Below are 19,992 nucleotides of genomic sequence, written 5' to 3'. Positions count from 1 at the left end.
GCCAGCTCGGAGCCTGCTTCCTTCCTCTTGACAGGAAATGACTTTCCTTCCCTTTGTTCCCACTTTCTCCGCTTACCCAACTGGGTTTGGGTGTCTGATTTGCCCTCCGGGGGAGGAAGGATGGGGGAGGAGGGTCGGCTGGGAAGCTGTCATACAATATACCTCCCCTCCTCCAGGGTGAACCCCGGGGCAGTGGGAGCAAAGGGAAGCGCCAGCAGACTCTCCTTATGGGATCTGACAGACCTTTGAAAAATCCCCAGCCTGTTCTATCCCACCCCCATCCCCACCCCCCAGGTCTCCGTAGCTGCAAGACAACGGTAGGGGGCGGGTATGGCTGCCCAGCTGTGAACATCTGGCCTCCACGCTGGATGTTTCCGAGAAAGCAGGCAGGATGGGGAGGGGGGTGTCAGAGTAGGGGGTAAGGAGGTGGAGGAGGGTTCCTGAAGAGCCTGCCACAGCCTGTCCGAGAGGAGCCGCCTAGAATGTGTTGACCGCAAGAAACTGGTCTGGATTGGGTCATTTGGGGGAAGGGGAGGAGCCTGGAAAACGGGGAGAAGGCTTGCATGGTCCAGGGAAGAAAAAGTCCAAGGATGCCCGTGGACTTCCAGCAATTCTTTGATAGGATTCCAAGCCTGGCTGGAGGGCCCAAGAGACGCACTTGAACTTCTGTTGGGACCTTGTGACAGAGCCACCCTACAGCTGAGGTTTGAGGTCTGAGCTCTTGGCTTTAATAAATGTCAGTGTTAGTGTTTCTGCTTTGCTTATGAGACGTCCTCTGAAGATCATGTGCAAAATGGGTTTTATTTATGGGGCTGGGGTTGAGATAGGATCTAACTGTGTAGCCCAGGTTGGGCCTGAACTGACGGTCCTCCTGCCTCTGCCTCCTGAGTGCAGGATTTACAGTTACAAGTATGTGTTATCATTCCTGGCTGCAAAATGTTTTTAATTTGTCCCTGTTTCGAGACAGGGTTTCTCTGTATGCCCTGGCTGTCCTGGAACTCTCTCTGTAGACCAGGCTAGCCTGGGATTAAAAGCATTGCAGCACCATGCTGGGCGCCCCCAGAGCTATTTTCTTGGCATTTTTCTGTCAGCCAGCAGGCAGGCCCAAGGAGGCCAAAGTTCCTTGAGAATCAGAGAGAGACCCATGAATGGCCATGTGAGGTCCACACCTGCCGTTAGGGTCTCAGGGGCTGTCATCCCTCCCTATTGGCCATCCCCACTGCTCAAGTGACCGTGACTGGGTTTCAGGGTCATGTCATGTTGGCCCACACAGAATGAGGATGAGAGATAAAGGGCACATTTTTAGCCAGGGAACTATGGTTGGGTGCCAGGGACAATTTCTGTGCTATGTGGCCAGTTCACCCACGGTGACCCACCTTGACCTCAGCCTCAGAGGCTGCTGGCTCCAGGAACCGACTGCCCTTCCCAACTTTAAGGTACCTCCTCCTGAGCCTGGCGTGGTGGTGCACGCCTTTAATCCCAGCACTCGGGAGGCAGAGGCAGGCGGATCGCTGTGAGTTCGAGGCCAGCCTGGTCTACAAAGTGAGTCCAGGATGGCCAAGGCTACACAGAGAAACCCTGTCTCGAAAAAAAAAAAAGGTACCTCCTCCTCCCAGATCTTCAACACGTGCACAGTGAGCCTCTCTCTGGCTCCTGATGGAGGCAGCTGAATGCAGGCCAGGTTACCTGAGGTTATCCCACACCTGGAGAGTGAGCCAGCAGGTCCTATGATGGGCTGTCCTCACCGAGAGGAAGCAGACATTGCCCCAGGGTGGGAGTCAGGGGGTGGGAGGGGGGACGCTTCCTGGAGGAGGTGAGGTCTGAACTGGGCTTCTGAGAGTGCTGAAATCGACCCTGTAGGAACAGAAGAAAGAAACCAGATTGGATCCTCCAACAGAGAAAGGCAGTCGGCAGGGTTGGAGGGGTAGGGGGATAGGGGAATAGGGGGAAAAGAAAGGTCTAAGATGGTTAAAAGAATTTGAGGCGGGCTAGGTGTGGCTGGGCAGTAGAACATGTGCCTTGTGCATGGGAAACCCTGAGTCCCATCCCCAAGTCAGCGAGAAGGGCAGGGTTGGGAGAGGTGAGGCCTCAAAAGCTTAGTGTCATCCTTCTAACTGTATAGTAGGGAGCCTTAAAAACTTCTCTCTTGGCCAGGCATGGTGGCACACGCCTGTAATCCCAGCACTCGGGAGGCAGAGGCAGGCGGGTCTCTGTGAGTTCGAGGCCAGCCTGGTCTACAAAGTGAGTCCAGGACAGCTAGGGTTACCCAGACACACACACACACACACACACACACACACACACACACACACACACACACACTCTCTCTCTCTCTCTCTCTCTCTCTCTCTCTCTCTCTGTGTGTGTGTGTGTGTGTGTGTGTGTGTGTTTAAGATTTAAGACAGGGTTTTCTGTGTAGCTCTGGCTGTCCTGGTCCTCACTCTGTAGAACAGGCTGGCCTCAAATTCAGAGATCTTCCTGCCTCTGCCTCCCAAGTTCCGGGATTAAAGGCATGCGCCACCACGCCCAGCTCAGGCCATGGTTTTGGAGATGAGGTGAAGTGACAATTCTGCCATGAGGCAGAATCGAGGATGTGCTGGCTTGGGGGCTGATTGGGGAGGGCAGAAGGGAAGAGAGCAGTCAAGCTCTGGGCTGAAATGCTGGTTCTAGTGCTGGGGGACCCTGGACTAGGGGCTTGACTTCTCTGAGTCTTAGTTTCCTCACTGAGGAGAGGATGACGACGGTGTTGTTGGGTATTCAGGGCAGCAGGGGAACAGCGAGCCCTGTCGTTTATTCATTCTGCCACTCTTCTGTTTCTGTTTTCTTCCTTCCAGAGGCTCTGGCCTGAACTTTGGACCTTTTCTTCCAGTGGAAATCAGTATCTCAGGTGAGGGAGGGGCTGTGGGCAGGTGTCAGGGCCTATGTCTGTCAGCTGCCTGGGCTGGGCTCCAGAGGAGGTGATCTCTGAGTCACGGGGGCTGTGCATTGCTCGGGAGCATAAGCTACTGGGAGGGCCCTTCAGGGTGTGTGAGCCCTGTGACCTGGCCACCTGGCCTATCTGAAGGCTGTCCCCTGCCTCTCCTACCTCCATTTGTTCGCTTCTTACTGTGCAGCCCAGGCTGGCCCAGAATTCACCATTCTCCTGCCTCAGTCCCGTCTCAGGTGGGGCTGGGTGTTAGGCTGAGCCCACCACCACACTGAGGTTATCTTATGGGAGAAGGGAGGAGGGAGGACGCTCTGGCTGTGTGTGGCCAGCAGGGTACCCTGTCACAACCTGAAACCCTCTGCCCTTGGCCCCAGCAGGAGCCAGTCATGGCCTCCAAGCCTGAGAAGAGGGTGGCCTCCTCTGTTTTCATCACCTTGGCACCCCCACGCCGGGACGTCGCAGTGACTGAGAAAGTGGGTCGGGCAGCTTGTGAAGTCCAGCATGCCCGGCCCTGGGAGACCCTTCCCACAAAGACACCTGCGGCTGGCATGGGCAGGAACTCCAACGCCTGGGCGCCCTCTGGCAGGACCACTGTTTCTCTCCCTGCAGTTCCACCCCAGCTCTCCAATGGAGGTAAGGGAATGGCCCTAAGGGGACAGGACAGAGACAGCACCAAGACAGGGAGGAAAGGGCAGGCTCTGGGTTACTCAGTCATCAAGTGCCTACTGTGTGCCAAGCCAACTCAGGAACCCACCTGCCTGTCCCTGAGCCCCGACACCTCTGCTTCCTCAGCTCTGTGATGTCGCTTAACCTCTCTGAGCCTCCATTTCTTAGCCTGTAAGAGAGGAGAACTTGGGGCTGGAGAGATGGCTCAGCGGTTAAGAGCACTGACTGCTCTTCCAGAGGTCCCTGGTTCAATTCCCAGCACCCACACGACAGCTCACAATTGTCTGTAACTCCACTCCAAGATCTGACACCCACAGACATACATGCAGGCAAAACACCAATGCACATAAAATAAAAATAAATAATTAGAGAGAGAGAGAGAGACTTCAAAGTATACTTGTGGGGACTAAGAGCATTAATACAGGGCCAGCAAGATGGTGGGTAAAAAATGCTTGCTGGACAAGCATAAGGACCTGAGTTCAATTCCCTAGAACCTTACGCAAAGGTGGAAAGACAGTTCAACTTCTGCAAGTTGTCCTCTGACCTCCACATGTATACACACACACACACACACACATACACACATGCTCACATGCACACACATACAAAGTAAATAATAACTGAAAAATACATAGCAAGTGTCAAAAGAACCTTACAACAGAGACTGGTGCCATCAAGAAGAAGTAACTATTTCTGAGACTCCTCAAGGTAGCTTCTCTGAGACTCTTCTGCTGGATGGGGGGAGGGAGGTATAGAAACAGGTGTGATGGTCCTGAGGCCAAAATAGGCCTGAAGAATCCGGAAGAGGTTTTCACTCTGTTCATGGATGCTGCTGCTTACGTGCTATTTGATGTCTTCCTTGCTGTCTGCTGGTGCACATGTGTGTGTGAGGAAAGCAGCGGACACCTTGTTGGTGTCCTCTCCTTTCAGTGCCTATGTGGGTCCTGGGGACTGAACTCAGGTCACCAGGCTTGGTGGTTAGCATCTTTCACCCCTGGGCCATGTCACTAGCCCTGTGATTTAATTTTCATTTCATTTATTTAATTGTTTGTTTGTTTCTGTGTGTGTGTGTGAGAGAGAGAGAGAGAGACAGACAGACAGACAGACAGACAGACAGACAGACAGAGGCATATTGTCTTAATTAGGGTTTCTATTGCTATGAAGAAATGCCATGACCACAGCAATTCTTTTTTTGTTATTTTTTTCTTTTTCAAAGATTTATTTCTTCATGTATTTTGTGTATGAGTGCTCTGTCTTAATGCACACCAGAAGAGGCAATGAGATCCCACTGCAGATGGTTGTGAGCCACCATGTGGTTGCTAGGAATTGAACTCAGGACCTCTAGAAGAGCAGTGGCAGCCAGCAGGCAGACATGGTGCTGGAGAGGGAGCTGGGAGTTCTGCATCTGGATCCACAGGCAGCAGGAAGAGACAGTGAGCCACTAGGCTTGGCTTTGAGCTTCTGAGACCTCAAAGCCCGCTCCCAGTGATGCACTTCCTCCAGCAAGACCACACCTCTTTTTGTTATTGTTCTGTTTTTTGTTTGTATCTAGACATGGTTTCTCTGTGTAGCCTTGACTGGCCAGGACTTGTTTTGTAGACCAGGCTGGCCTCAAACTCTCCACCTGTCTGTGCCTTCTGAGTGCTGGGATTAAAGGCATGCCTGGCTATTCTTTTTTTTTTTTTCAAGATAGGGTCTCTCTGTGTAGCCTTAGCTGTCCTGGACTCACTCTGTAGACCAGGCTGGCCTCGAACTCACAGACATCCGCCCGCCTCTGCCTCCCGAGTGCTGGGATTAAAAGGCCTGGCTTTGGTAGCAATTTTTCTTGGCTGCCAAATCAGCTTCTCAGCCCCATGTAACTCCAGCTGATCTTGAACTGTGGTTCCTCTTCCTCAGCCTCCGTTGTAGCCTGGACAGGCACATGCCACCTTGCCAGACTTTTAAAAAAAACAAAAAACAAAAAAACTTTCCTTCCTCTCTTCCTGTCCCCTCCCGCCTTCCCTTCCCCACTACCCTGGTCCCCCTCCTATCCCCTCTCCTCATCCTTTTCCATTTTTTGGGTTGCTAGGCCACACCGCACCTACTCAGCAGTGTCTCAAGCGAGTGATGGAGCTCAGCTGTACCCCACCCCTGGCCAAGCCAGTAGGAAGCCCTTGGTTTGCTCCCCAGACCACAAAAACAAGCAAACAAACTTTTTTGTTTGTTTTGTTTTTTGAAACAGGGTTTCTCTGTGTAGCCTTGGCTGTCCTGGACTCACTTTGTAGAACAAGCTGTCCTCTAACTCACAGAGATCCACCTGCCTCTGCCTCCCAAGTGCTGGGATTCTTATCTTATTTATTTGCATTTTTTATGTATATGAATATGTTTGGGCAAGTCTGTCTGTGCCAGAAAAGGGTATTGGATGACCTGGAGCCAGAATTACAGACAGTTGTGAGCTACCATGTGGGTTCTGGGAACTGAACCCCATTCCTCTGGAAGAGCAGCAAGTGCATTTAACCACAAAGCCACCCACCAGCCTCAGATTTTTTAAATTTTTGTGTGCATATGTGTACATTTGTACGTGGGTTGCATCTGCATTGAGTTTGTGCAGGTGTGAGTGCAGTACCCTCAGAGGCCAGAAGAGGGTGTAGGAGTTCCTGGAGCTGGTTGTGAGCCACCTGATATGGTACTGGGAATTGAACTCAGGGTCTCTATGAGAATAGTATATGGAGGGCCTTCCTTTTTTTTTTTTTTCCGAGACAGGGTTTCTCTGTGTAGCCTTGGCCATCCTGGACTCACTTTGTAGACCAGGCTGGCCTCGAACTCACATCGATCCGCCTGCCTCTGCCTCCCGAGTGCTGGGATTAAAGGCGTGAGCCACCACACCTGGCTTGTTTTGTTTTTTGAGACATGGTTTCTCTGTGTAGCCTTGTCTGTCCTAGACTGCCTTTGTAGACCAGGCTGGCCTCTGCCTCCCTGAATGCTGGGATTACAGGCATGTGCAACCACACCCAGCTCTGTTTATTAATTTTCATTAGGTGTGTTTATTGTCCGTGTGCCATAGCATTTATATGTGGAGGTCAGAGGACAACTTGTAGCAGTCAGTTCTCTCCTTCCACATGTAGGCCCTAGGAATGGAACTCAGGTCTCAGCTATGCCGCCCTGAAGGTACCCATTGTGTCTGAGCTCTGGCCTTGGGTCAGCCACTCACTGTGGGCAAATCCTATCCTCTCAGAGCAGCCTTAGGCTTTGAGGCTCACTCTCCAAAGGAGCAATTTAGGACTCAAAGAGTTGTAGCTCTTACCTATGGATACACAGCAAGCCAGGGGCAGCAGTTGAGGGTGGAACCAAGTCTGCAGCCAGACCTGAGTGTTCAGTCCCTGCTGCTTGGCCTTCTGGGTAAGTAGACCTGCCTTGTGCCTTTTGGGAACTCTGGGCACCCATCTCCTTTCCGTCGTAGGATGCTCTCCCCCACCTCCTCTCCTGAATGACGAAGACCTAGACCTCCCGCCTCCGCCACCACCCCCTTCAGCCTTCCTGCCTCTCCCAGAAGAAGAGCCTCCCATCCTGCCTGGGGCATCACTCATTCCTGACTTGGAACAACTCCACCTGCTCCCACCCCCACCTCCGCCCCTACCACAGGTACTGCGAGTGTCGCCAGGCTTCCTTGGCTCCTGGGTTGGAGAAGGAGGGCCTGGGCTTTTCCCAGCATTATTACCAAGGTGAACTTCGTGAAGACAGTCAGTCTTCCAAGTCCCAAAGCTGGTAGAAATTGTTTGGGATTTTCAGGGTCCCTGGCAAGACATGTCCTGGTTCTGACCCAAATCTTCACACTACACGGAAGCCAATTACTTCTTCCCTTTATGAGAGGGTTGTCAATGTGAGCGGTGTCCTGGGTGAAGGTCTGTGTCACCTGCAGCCAGTGTTGGTGGCTAGGATGCATCGTTTCTGGGATGTTCTTAGAAACAGGAGTCAAGCTGAGCCTGAGGTTGCAGGGCCATAATTGTGGATACTGAGGAGGCCGAGGTCAATCACAAGGCCTAGCCTGAGCTACAAAGTGAGTTCAGGGCCAGCCTGAGCAACATAGTGAGACCCTATCTGGAACTGAGAGGAAGAAAGGAGGTTGGGGGATATAGTTAGTTCAGTGGTAGAGTGCCTGACTAGCAAGTGTGACGGAGACACTTTGGTGGAGGGAGCCCTAGGCAGGGAGCAGGGAGGTCTTGGCTCTTGATGCCATGGTAACCTTCCTGCTGAGCTGTGAAGGCAGGACACTTGTTTCTCCAGCCTCAGTTTCCTCATCTGTACAATGGGATTAATTGTACTTGGAGTCACCCAAAGAGTGAAGCTGAGAGGGTCCGATGGAGTCCCCACGAGCTGACCTCTCTCCTATCTCCTCAGTCCGTGTCCCCAGAGGCTCCATCAAAGGGATCTTCCGTCCAGACTCGGCCTGGTCACCTCAGACCCTCCGAAGAAGAGCTACCTCCTCCTCCCGAAGAGCCTATCAACCCTCCAGAGACGGAGTCGTGCACAGGTACGGCCACAGGCTCTCTAGGTCTCCTGGGGCCAGAATGAGCTTCTCATGGGAAGTGGGGGGAGCAGGGTCCCTCCTGCTCACATGACAGGGACTCTCTGTACAGTGTGTAACCACAGTTGTCCACTGCTGCCGTGTGCTTGCTTCTGGTTTGTTGCTGTTGTAGTTGTTTTTGAGAAAGGGTCTCATGTAGTCCAGGCTAGCCTTGAATTCCTTATGTAGCCAAGGAGGACTTTCTCTTGCCTCACCTGCCTCACCTCTTTTTTTCATTTTTATTTTTTAAAAATTTATTTATTATGAATATAGTGCTCTGCCTGCATGTACACTGCAGGCCAGAAGAGGGCATCAGATCTCATCACAGATGGTGTGAGCCACCATGTTGTTGCTGTAGAATTGAACTCAGGACTTCTGGAAGAGCAACCAGTACTCCTAACCTCTGAGCCATCTCTCCAGCCCCTGCCTCACCTCTTAAGTGCTAGGATTACCCGTGCGTGCCACTGTGCCTGGCTTGTATGGTACTACACTGCAATAGAAGCCAGCGCTTCATTCATAAAAAGCACACTTTCCTAGCCAGGTGTGGTACCACAAGCCTTTAATCCCAGTACTTAGGAGACAGGGCAGGTGGATCGTGAGTTCAAGGCCAGCCTGGTCTACAAAGCACGTCCAGGACAGCCAGGATAACATAGAAAAACCCGGTCTCAGGAAACAAAACAAAAAAGAAAGAAAAGAAAAGCACACTCTCTGCCAAGCAAGCTAAAGCCCTCCTTTTCTTTTTCTTTTTCTTTTTTTTTTTTTTTTAATTTTATTTATATGGATGAATATTCTATCTGCATGTACACCTGCACACCAGAGGAGGGCATTGGAAGGTATAGGTGGTTGTGAGCCGCCATGTGGTTGCTGGGAATTGAACTCAAGACCTCTGGAAGAGCAGACAGTGCTCTTAACCTCTGAGCCATCTCTCCAGCCCCCCTCCTTTTCTTTTCTTTTTTCTTTCTTTCTTTCTTTTTTCTAAAAAAGGTTTTTCTGTGTAGCCCTGGCTAACATCCCTAGTTTGTTTTGAGGCCTCCCTATAGCCAAATGTGGATTTGAACTTGATATTCTCCTGGTTTACCCTTCTGAGTGTCAAGATTACAGGCGTGGTCCTTTAAAAATTCTTTTTCTCACGCCGGGTGTGGTGGCACATGCCTTTAATCCCAGCACTCAGAAGGCTGAGGCAGGCCGATCACTGTGAGTTCGAGGCCAGCCTGGTCTACAGAGTTCCAGGACAGGTAGAGTTAACACAAAGAAACTCTGCCTTGAAAACCAGAAAACAAAACAAAAAAAACCCGACTGTCTTTTTGTGTGTGTGTGTGTGTGGTTTTTTTTTTTTTTTTTAGATGGAATCTCACTCCATAGCTGGCCCTGGTTGACATAGAAATTACTATAAAGTCAGCCCAGCTGCATAGCTGTGGCAACCCACCTGCCTCAGCTTCGGGGCTAGGAGAACAGATGTGAGCCACTATGCCCAACTTTCTTTTTTAATTCTTTTTTTGTTAGGGGGAAGGTAGAGAGATGGCTTAGGGGGTAAGGGCACTTGTCACCAAGACTAGTACCCTTACTTCTATCCCTGAGGCCCATGTGGTAGAACAGACTCTCAGAAGTTTTTTTCCTGATCGCTACTCAACACGTACATGCTACACCCGTGCACATGCAACTAACCAATAAATCACACACATGGGCACCCAACCAATCAATAGGTAAAAATGAAGCTTTTTTTTTTTTTTCATTTTAGTTAATTTTTTTCCATGTGTTATTTCATGCCTATGTGTATGATGCAGGAGGATTGGAAATTCAAGGTCATCCTCAGCTAACATAGTAAATTGAAGGCTAACCTAGGCTACAGGAGACTTTGTCCCAAAAACAAAAAACCAAACCAACCAAGCATGGGGTGGCACTTGCCTTTAGTCCTGGTACTTGTGAGGCAAAGATAGAAGGTTCTCTAAGTTTGAAACCAGCCAGGTCTACATAGGATTTCCCTGCCAGCCAGGGCTACACAGGGAGACCTTATGTATCCGTTCCCATCCCCCACCCAGACAAAGTACAAACAAAACCAGTTTCTAATCTTGCCTTTTGGGCTTTGGGGCTGGGAATCCTGTCTGTAGCAGCTGCTGGGCTGTTCTTCATTGCTGGTTGTCCCAGCTGTCTCTGAATGGGTTGCCCATCAGAATGTGCAGTGGCAGGCCAGGCGGTGGTGGCACATGCCTTTAATCCCAGCACTCGGGAGGCAGAGACAGGTGGATCTCTGTGAGTTCAAGGCCAGCCTGGTCTACAAAGTGAGTCCAGGACAACGAAGGCTACACAGAGAAACCCTGTCTCAAAAAATAAAATAAAGGAAAGAAAAAAGAAAAACCAAAAAGAATGTGCAGTAGCTCCTTGCCCTGCCCTTTCCCTTTCTTTTTTTTTTCTTTTTCTTTCTTCTTCTTCTTCTTTTTTTTTTTTTTTTTTTTTTTTTGGGTTCTTTGAGACAGGGTTTCTCTGTATAGCCGTGCCTGTATTGGACTCACTTTGTTTTTTGTTCGTTTGTTTGGTTTGGTTTTTCAATACATGGTTTCTCTGTGTAGCCTTGGATGTCCTGGACTCACTTTGCAGACCAGGCTGGCCTCGAACTCACAGCAATCCACCTGCCTCTAACCTCCCGAATGCTGGGCCTTTTCTTTTTTTTCTTAAGGCTGTGCCGCAGTCCTCAGTAGGAGTGGAGGTGTGGTGGGTCACACAGCCACCTCCGGATGGATTTGTAGGTGGTTTCTTGCCGTATCTGCACAGGGCTGAGTCACTCTACAGGGTCATTTCACCGTGTGTGGGTTTTTCTGGGGCAAATCCCTAGAAGAGGAAGAAACCTATTTTAAAAAAAAAAAAGGCTGGTGTCTTAAGTTTTGTGCTTTTGATACCTCACCTTTCTTAGTCATCCCAGCCTACGTGCACCGCAGCAGGTCCCAGCGGTTTTCTGGAAGCCTCCACAGCACTATTGCCTTGTAACTTAACTGTGAAGTGCTTGCTCAGAGCCGAGCCCCAGGCACTGAAGACACAGTTGAGTCAAGCAGGGTCCTTCCTCCTGGGCCACACAGAGAGACAAAGGGCAAATGTTTCCTTAAGTTTGTCATTTATCTCTTCAGTGGCAATATATACATACATGTATATTTTTTGTTTTGTTGTTTTTCGAGACAGGGTTTCTTTGTGTCCCTGGAGTGACAGGTAGTTGGGAGCGGACTGTTGACTGTTGTGGGTGAGGGGGATTGAACTCAGGTCTCTGTAAAGCAGTATGTGTTCTTTTTTTGTTTTTTTAGATTTTTGTATTTATTATGTATACAATGTTCTGTCTGCATTTATGCCTGCAATCAGAAAAGGGCACCAGATCTCATTACAGATGGTTGTGAGCCACCTTGTGGTTGCTGAGAATTGAACACAGGGCCTCTAGAAAAGCAGACAGTGCCTTTAACCCCTGAGCCATGTCTCTAGTCCATAGTAAGTGTTTGTTTGGTTGGTTTTTTGAGACAGTGTCTCTCTGTGTAGTCTTGGCTGTCCTGGACTCACTTTGTAGACGAGGCTGGCCTCAAACTCACAGCGATCCACCTGCCTCTGCCTCCCAAGTGCTGGGATTAAAGGCATGTGCCACACCTGGCCTCTCTCGGAATTCTTGTGACTTCAGCAGTTTTTACATTTAGATTTTGACATATGGGGATCATCTGGGTGTTGGTTTCACCATGGCCCCCTCCACTCTCTCAGAGTTGATAAACCAGGTGCCAACTCTGCTTCCTTTTTCATCTTGCTGTGCAAAAGGCTGGCCTGGGGTTAAAGGTATACATCATCAGCTGGGCATTAGAGGCTAGCCTGGTCTACATAGTAAGTTCCAGGACAACCAGGGCTACATATGGTGAGACCCTGTCCTGAAAACAGCTACAATAAAAAGAAAGGTGTGCATTGCTGTGCCTGACCCAATACTGTGTCTTTGGTTTTTGCTTCCCAGATGACATTTACCTTCCTTCCTTGAAGCTTAGCATTGACTGTTTAATATTTAGCCATTGAGGAAACCCTGGAGGCTGGGCCCTAGACACCCTGCGGGCATCATATTCTGGGTGGTGATTGGGTACTGCCTTCCTGGGCTGCTGACAGCCTGGTGTCTCCCCTTCCCTAGATGTCTGCGGCTTCTGTCACAAGCCTGTGTCCCCTCGAGAGCTGGCTGTTGAGGCCATGAAGAGGCAGTACCATGCCCAGTGCTTCACCTGCCGCACCTGCCGCCGCCAGCTGGCTGGGCAGAGATTCTATCAGAAGGATGGACGCCCCCTGTGTGAAGCCTGCTACCAGGTACTCCTGTGCACAGAGCCCCCCCCCCCCCCCCCCCCCCGGGTTGCACACACTGAGCTTGGCAGATATATCTTCCCTTATGGAACTCCTAAGAGCTTGGGCAGCATGAACCCATTTCACAGACGAGGAAGCTGAGACTCAGAAAGGAAAAAATTCACCCGGGCAGGATTAGGTTCCTGCGGCTGCAGCAACAACAACAAAAACATGATACTCGGTCAGGAGGTTCCAGCTTGAGCCTGTGGTGAGGCAGGGGCCTTTAGAAGGACACACTGGGCCGGGCGTGGTGGCGCATGCCTTTAATCCCAGCACTTGAGAGGCAGAGACAGGTGGATCACTGTGAGTTCGAGGCCAACCTGGTCTACAAAGTGAGTCCAGGACAGCCAAGGCTACACAGAGAAACCTTGTCTTGAAAAACAAACACAAAAACAACAAAAAAAAAAGAAGGATACACTGGCTCCCTCATGGCCAGCAAGCAAAGAGGAAGGGGCAGTTCCACACAGCAATAACATGGGCTGCTATTGGGCCTCGCCCCCTAAGGGTCCCACCACTTCCTAACAGCAGCCCCGGGAGCCCAGGCCTGGTGGGTGATGGAGAGCATTCAATTCAATACTTATTTAAACCACAGTATGGTGGCTTCAAACAATGCACATTTTTCTCTTATAGTTTTGGAGGGGCGGGGTCATCAGTTCAAAAATCAATTCACCTGGACCCAAACCTAGGGGCCTCCTCTCGCTTTTCAGGCCCCAGGGGCAGCAGGCATTTCCTTGCCTTTCCTTCCATTTTAGTTTGGTCTGTTTTGGTTGGCCCAGGGGCGGAGGTGGTTTTGGGGCTTTGGTTTGGTTTGATTTTTGGTTTTTCTTTTTGCATTTTTTAAAAGATTTGTTTATTACACATACAATGTTCTGCCTGCATGTGTGCCTGAAAACTAAAAGAGGGCACCAGATCTCCTTATAGATGGTTGTGAGTCACCATGTAGTTGCTAAGAATTGAACTCAGGACCTTTGGAAGAGCAGCAAGTGCTCTTAACCACTGAGCCATCTTTCCAGCCCTGGTTTTTGGTTTTTTGAGACAGGGTTTCTCTGTGTAGCCCTGGCTGGACTGGAACTCATTATGTAGACCAGGCTGGCTTCGAACTCACAGATCTGCCTGCCTCTGCCTCCTAAATGTTGTTGGGATTATTAAAGGCATGTGCCACCACTGCCCAATCTCAACCCAGCTTTGGTTGGTTGGTTGGTTGGTTGATTTTGGTTTTTTGAGACAGGGTTTCTCTATGTTAGCCTTGGCTGTCCTGGACTCACTTTTGTAGACCAGGCTGGCTGTGAACTCACAGAGATCTGCCTGCCTCTGCCTCCCTCGAGTGCTGGGATTAAAGACATGCCATATACTTTAGTAGCAGAGTGCTCACCTAGCATGCACAGGCCCTAATGTCAATCCCTAGTGCTAATAAAGGAAGGAAGGAAGAAAGCCAAGGCTACACAGAGAGACCCTGTCTCAAAAAACCAAACAAACAAGAAAGAAAGGAGAAAGACAAGGGGGGCTGGAGACTCCTCAAGGTTGCGGGGTTTGTGGGGTATGGGGGGCAGGCATGTTTGTGGATTGGCCAAAGCAGCAGCTTTCTGCCCCAGGACACTCTGGAGAAGTGCGGCAAGTGTGGAGAGGTTGTCCAAGACCACGTGATCCGAGCCCTGGGCAAGGCCTTTCACCCACCCTGCTTTACCTGTGTGACTTGTGCCCGGTGCATCGGGGATGAGACCTTCGCGTTGGACAACCAGAACCAGGTGTACTGCGTGGCTGACTTCTACAGGTGGGAAGGGAGCCTGGGGCCCAGTGGCGGGAGTGGGGAAGGCAGGGCTGCTCTTTGTCTGGCCAGGTGGCAGGGCAGGGGATGAGGGGGCGGGGGGTGGGGGTGTCAGGCCAACACTTGCTACACTCCTGTGCTGACAGAGGCCATCTTCCTGTGAGTCCCTGCACTCTGTCAGGCTCATCCTCTGAGGGATCCCACACAATCCTCAGAGGTTTTTTTGTTTTGGTTTTTTATGGCCATAGAGTACATTGAGAGAGTACTTTTTACCAGGAGTAGAAACTGAGGCATACAGTACCCAAGATAAAATGAAGGACTTGACTTGGGAGCTGGAGTATGACTCAGTTGGTACAGGTCCTGCTGAGCATGTATGAAGCTCTTGGTTTGATTCCCAACACCACATAAACATACTGTGGTGACTGACACACTCACCTGTGATCCCAGCATTCCAGAAGATCAGAAGCCTGACATCGTCCTTGGCTACCCTAGCAAGTTCAAGGCTGTCCTAAGCTATAGGAGACCCTGTCTCAATTATAGGGTCTGGAGAGATGGCTCGGTGGTTAAGAGCACTGATTGCTCTTCCAGAAGACATGGGTTCAATTCCCAGTACCCACATGGTAGCTCACACAACTGTCGGTAGCTCCAATGCCAGAGAATCTGACGCCCTCACACAGATATACTTGCAGGCAACACCTCAATGCACATGAAATAAAACGAAATTAAAAAAATTTTTTTTCAAAACATTTATAAGAAAATAAAAAGGACTTTACTTGGAGCCTCACGTTCAGACCCTGGGCCATGTCTCCTCCCCTGGGAACTGGAGGGAGCAGAGTATATATCATTATAGATGTAAGGAGACTCCTGCTTTGCCCCTGTTTGCAAAGAGGTGAGGCACAGTGAGCCATCTCTCCAGCCATAAAATGCATTCCTTTTTTTTGTTTTGTTTTGTTTTGTTTTTCGAGACAAAGTTTCTCTGTGTAGCCTTGGCTGTCCTAGACTCACTTTGTAGACCAGGCTGGCCTCGAACTCACAGTGATCCACCTGCCTCTGCCTCCCAAGTGCTAGGATTAAAGGCGTGCGCCACCACGCCCGGCCCAATAAAATGCATTCTTAACGTGTGCAAAAGCAATGTTCAATTAAGCAGAGTACAGGATAACGGATGGCCCCTCGATAACTGCACTCTGGGAACCTGGACTCAATGCATTAATTCCCTCCTCCCACCTGACCCGGAAGGGTAGCCCTCTGTGGCTGTCTCCTCGGATTCTGTCACCTAGCAACCCCGTGGGGGGAGGCGCTCTGGGAGGTGAACTTTGTCACCCACTTCTGCCAACTGATTCTGTTGTCAGTGAGCGGCTGACATTCCTGGTGTGTGCTTCCCCCACTCCCTCTAGGAAATTTGCACCTGTGTGCAGCATCTGTGAGAGTCCCATCATCCCCGGAGATGGGAGGGATGCCTTCAAAATTGAGTGCATGGGAAGGAACTTCCATGAAAACTGTTACCGTTGTGAGGTGAGTCAGAGCTGAGGTGGTTTAAAGTGCTGTGGCCATGGGTAGCCTTGGGCCGAGAGCTCTCCTGCTCACCACACCCCAGCAGAGGCCAGGAAAGGTGGAGATAAGAACAGAACACACACGGCAGCCAGGCAGGCGTGGTGGGGCACGCCTTTAATCAATCCCAGCACTAAGGAGGCAGAGGCAGGTGGTTTGAAGTGAGTTCCAAAACAGCCAGGGCTACACAGGGAAATCCTGCCTTAGGAAACACACCACACACACATACACCACACACACACACACACATACCACACACACACACCACACACACATACGCGCACACCACACACACACACACACACACACCACACACACATATGCGCACACCACACACACACACACACACACTCACACACGGCTCCATCAGATTATTCGCTCACATCACTAACTATGGAAAGAGACTATGTTCACTCATGGTGGGTGGTGACGGTGTAGGTAGCAAATGTAGCCCCGGGGGCTCTCACTTGTACCTCCCAGCCCTGCCCCGGGGGCTCCCGCTGCACCTCCGAGCCCTGCCCCGGGGGCTCCCGCTGCACCTCCCAGCCCTGCCCCGGGGGCTCCCGCTGCACCTCCCAGCCCTGCCCCGGGGGCTCCCACTGCACCTCCGAGCCCTGCCCCGGGGGCTCCCGCTGCACCTCCCAGCCCTGCTCCGGGGGCTCCCACTGCACCTCCGAGCCCTGCCCCGGGGGCTCCCGCTGCACCTCCCAGCCCTGCCCCGGGGGGGTCCCGCTGCACCTCCCAGCCCTGCTCCGGGGGCTCCCGCTGCACCTCCCAGTCCTGCCCCGGGGGCTCTCGCTGCACCTCCCAGTCCTGCTCCGGGGGCTCCCGCTGCACCTCCCAGCCCTGCCCCAGAGGCTCTCGCTGCAGCTCCTAGCCCTGCTTTTGCTCTCTTTTCTGGTGCTGGCACAGCATGTGGACATAGATGGCTCAGGTTTACATCCTTAGAAGGCCCGAGAGAGTAAGTAGACCCCATTGTGGGAGGGGCGTACTGCCCCAGGAAGGTCCCTCGTTGGCCTAGCATGGATCCTTGTCCGTTGCTACGGTAAGTCCCACAACCGAAAGCAAATTGGTTGAGAAGAAGATTTATAAGCGAGGCATGGTGGTGCACACCTTTAATCCCAGCACTTGGAAGGCAGAGGCAGACAGATTGCTGTGAGTTCAAGGCCAGCCTGGTCTACAAATTGAGTACAGGACAGCCAAGGCTACACAAAGAGACCCTGTCTTGGAAAACCAACAAAACAAAAGATTTATTATTGTACAGGTTACAGTCTGTCATTATGGGAAACTAAGGCAGGAACTTGGAGGAATGCAATGCTGCCTCCTGGCCCAAACACACTCTCTCTGATATCTGTTCAGAGAGATTGCTTATACAGCCCAGAGCTCCCTGCCTCAGGATGGTACTACCTGCAGTGAGTGGGCTCTCCCACATCAGTTAGCAATCAAGAGACTGCCAGTAAGCCAGCCACGGTGGCGCACACCTTTAATCCCAGCAGTGGGGACGCAGAGGCAGGTGGATTGCTGTGAGTTTGAGGCCAACCTGGTCTACAAAGTGAGTCTAGGACAGCCAGGGCTAACACAGAGAGACCCTGTCTCGAAAAGAAAAAAGTGACCCTCAAAGGTATTCCCACACACAGGAGCACATGCACACACATGCACACGTATACACACACAGGAAGGAAGGGGCTGGGGAGCGAAGGGGGAGACAAACAGGGAGTGACCCACTGTTGCAGTAATAAGTCTGAAGACTCAGAGGAAATGGGATTTACTAGGTGTGTCTGGGGTGCAGAAGGCCTGAGGGGTGGTAAGTGATGGAGCCAAGAAGGGAAAGGTCTGGTGAGCACTTGAGGCAGCAGGAATGTCAGGGCTGGGCTATGAAGGGAGGGAACGCGGCAGGCAGTGCTCAGGTAGGGTCCTGTGACCAGAAGAGGGCAGCCGTGGCTACAACCTTGTTCTCTGTGTAGCTCTAGCTGGCCTTGAACTCTCAGAGATCCAACTGCCTCTGTCTCCCAAATGCTGGGAGTAAAGGTATATGCCACCATCACCAGGCCATCTTAAAGTTTTTAGGGTTTCTCTGTGTAGCCTTGGCTGTCCTGGACTCACTTTGTAGACCAGGCTGGCCTCGAACTCACAGTGATCCGCCTGCCTCTGCCTCCTCGAGTGCTAGGATTAAAGGCATGTGCCACCACTGCCCGACAGGACTGTATTCTTTCCTTCTGCCTGGACCCTGCCTGCAGGTGGGGTAGTTAGTCCAGCAGTGGGCTCCAAGGACTCTCCCCACTCCAGTGCCCCACTCCAGCCCTGTAGCTCTGAGCTTTCTGTCCTCTGGTGATGAAGGCGCAGATGGTCATTTTTTTTTTTTTTAACATTTATTTATTATGCATACAGTGCCTGCGTGTACACCTGCAGGCCAGAAGAGGGCATCTGATCACATTATAGATGGTGTGAGCCACCATGTGGTTGCTGGGAATTGAATCAGGACGTCTGCAGGAGCAGTCAGTGCCCTTAACCTCTCAGCCATCTCTCCAGCCCCCTGTCTCACCTGCATGGAGAGTCCCAGGGCAGGACCTCTCAGTCAGCCAATGAGTAACTCTAAACATATATTCACTTGTGTTTATTTTAAAAGATAATGTCGAGCCTAGAGGACCTTGGGAGAAAAGTTGATTGCTTCATACCTACCTCAGTTAAGAGCTCAAGGTCCATCCAGCTGATAAGGCTGTCTTGAGAGACCAATGGGGAAGATCGAGTGCTGTTATCTCTCCCAGAGCCCTGACAGAGTCCACTGGTACCAGGCGGTCATAAGAGATTGGCTGAGCAAATACCCACACTTCCTGTCCAAGGTCACTTTGACCCAGGCTAGTTAGTGAGGATTTTTTTTTTTTTCCGAGACAGGGTCTCTTGTTGTTAGCCTTGGCTGTCCTGGACTCACTTTGTAGACCAGGCTGGCCTCTAACTCACAGAGATTCCCCCTGCCTCTGCCTCCCAAGTGGGATAAAAGGCGTGCGCCACGATGCCCGGCTAAGTCAGGATTTAGATTCCAGGAAGTTACATTTCAGTAGGAACTGCATTACACCCTGTCTTAAACTGACTCCTAAAAACAAACAAACAAAAACCCCATAGAGGTAAATCTCAAACCATAGGAGTTTGGAACAGAAGTGGGGTCCAATTCTCCCAGAATAGAAGAGGGTCTCCACATATGGCCATGGCATCTGTTGACTCTGTGGTCTGTGACTTTTACCATTGTTGGGAGGGTGACTATAAGTGAGAAGTGTTTATTAACTATAAAAGATTGTCATATGCAGCCGGGCGTGGTGGCGCACGCCTATAATCCCAGCACTCGGGAGGCAGAGGCAGGTGGATCGCTGTGAGTTCGAGGCCAGCCTGGCCTACAAAGCGGGTCCAGGATAGCCAAGGCTACATAGAGAAACCCTGTCTTGAAAAACCAAAAAAAAAAAAAAAAAAAAAGATTGTCATATGCATCGGCTTATTAAATGCTAATGACAGAGGACCATTTAAGTTGAGAAAACTGAAGCCAGCGTGGTGGCACACATCTGTACCTCAGTCCTGGAAGCTGGGGTGGGCAGATCAAGAGTTCAGGCCTGTCCCAGCATTTGGTAGGCAGAGGCAGGTGGATCTCTGTGAGTTCGAGGCCAGCCTGGTCTATAAAGTGAGTCCAGGACAGCCAAGGCTAACACAGAGAAACCCTGTCTCAGAAAAACAAAAACAGAAAGATCCTATCTCAAAATAAAGAGGAGGAGGGGAGAGTTGAGGTTGCCCTGGAAAGGTCCCTTGTTGGCACAGTCCAGGCCTGGACACCCACATTTACCTCTTGTCCCCCCAGGATTGCAGTGTGCTCTTGTCTGTGGAGCCCACCGACCAAGGATGCTACCCGCTGAATGACCACCTCTTCTGCAAGCCCTGTCATATGAAACGGAGTGCTGCTGGCTGCTGCTGAGAGCCATGCTGGCCAGCCCTTCCCTGACTTGGTTTCCCCACCTGACCTTTCTTGCATACTTTCCTTTTTGAGCCTCACCGGGCACCAGCACGCTGCTCAGGCCACAGTATCTAAATGAAACCCCAGGGCTTGGCCTCCTGGTACACAGCACCCCCCCCCCCTTCCCCGAGACTTTCCACTCCTCCTTATCCACTGACCCGAAAGCCACTCACCACCAGATTGGGCCCCTGGTCCCTCTCTGGTGCTAG

The 19,992-nt window shown here is 51.2% G+C and overlaps 1 protein-coding gene across 1 annotated transcript; it reads left to right on the top strand.

The window, feature by feature from the left end:
- Positions 1–1,610: 1,610 nt before the first annotated feature.
- Fblim1 (filamin binding LIM protein 1) lies at positions 1,611–19,744 on the top strand. Its single transcript, XM_051171830.1, has 9 exons — positions 1,611–1,771; positions 2,835–2,887; positions 3,304–3,559; positions 7,032–7,213; positions 7,985–8,102; positions 12,274–12,443; positions 14,069–14,247; positions 15,636–15,753; positions 19,631–19,744. Exons 3-9 carry the CDS (start codon positions 3,313–3,315, stop codon positions 19,742–19,744), a joined length of 1,128 nt encoding a protein of 375 aa, XP_051027787.1. The 5' UTR covers positions 1,611–1,771; positions 2,835–2,887; positions 3,304–3,312.
- Positions 19,745–19,992: the final 248 nt, after the last annotated feature.

The sequence above is a fragment of the Acomys russatus genome, chromosome 29 (genome assembly GCF_903995435.1).
Source record: "Acomys russatus chromosome 29, mAcoRus1.1, whole genome shotgun sequence".
Lineage (NCBI taxonomy): Eukaryota > Metazoa > Chordata > Mammalia > Rodentia > Muridae > Acomys > Acomys russatus.
Note: the sequence above shows the minus strand (reverse complement) of the source record. Positions and strands in the feature narration are given on the sequence as shown.

Coding starts and splice junctions, on each gene's coding strand:
- Fblim1 (XM_051171830.1), top strand. CDS start 3,313: ATGGCCTCCAAGCCTGAGAAGAGGGTGGCCTCCTCTGTTTTCATCACC. Junction 3,560..7,031: donor ACCCCAGCTCTCCAATGGAG/GTAAGGGAATGG, acceptor TTTCCGTCGTAG/GATGCTCTCCCCCACCTCCT. Junction 15,754..19,630: donor AAAACTGTTACCGTTGTGAG/GTGAGTCAGAGC, acceptor TTGTCCCCCCAG/GATTGCAGTGTGCTCTTGTC.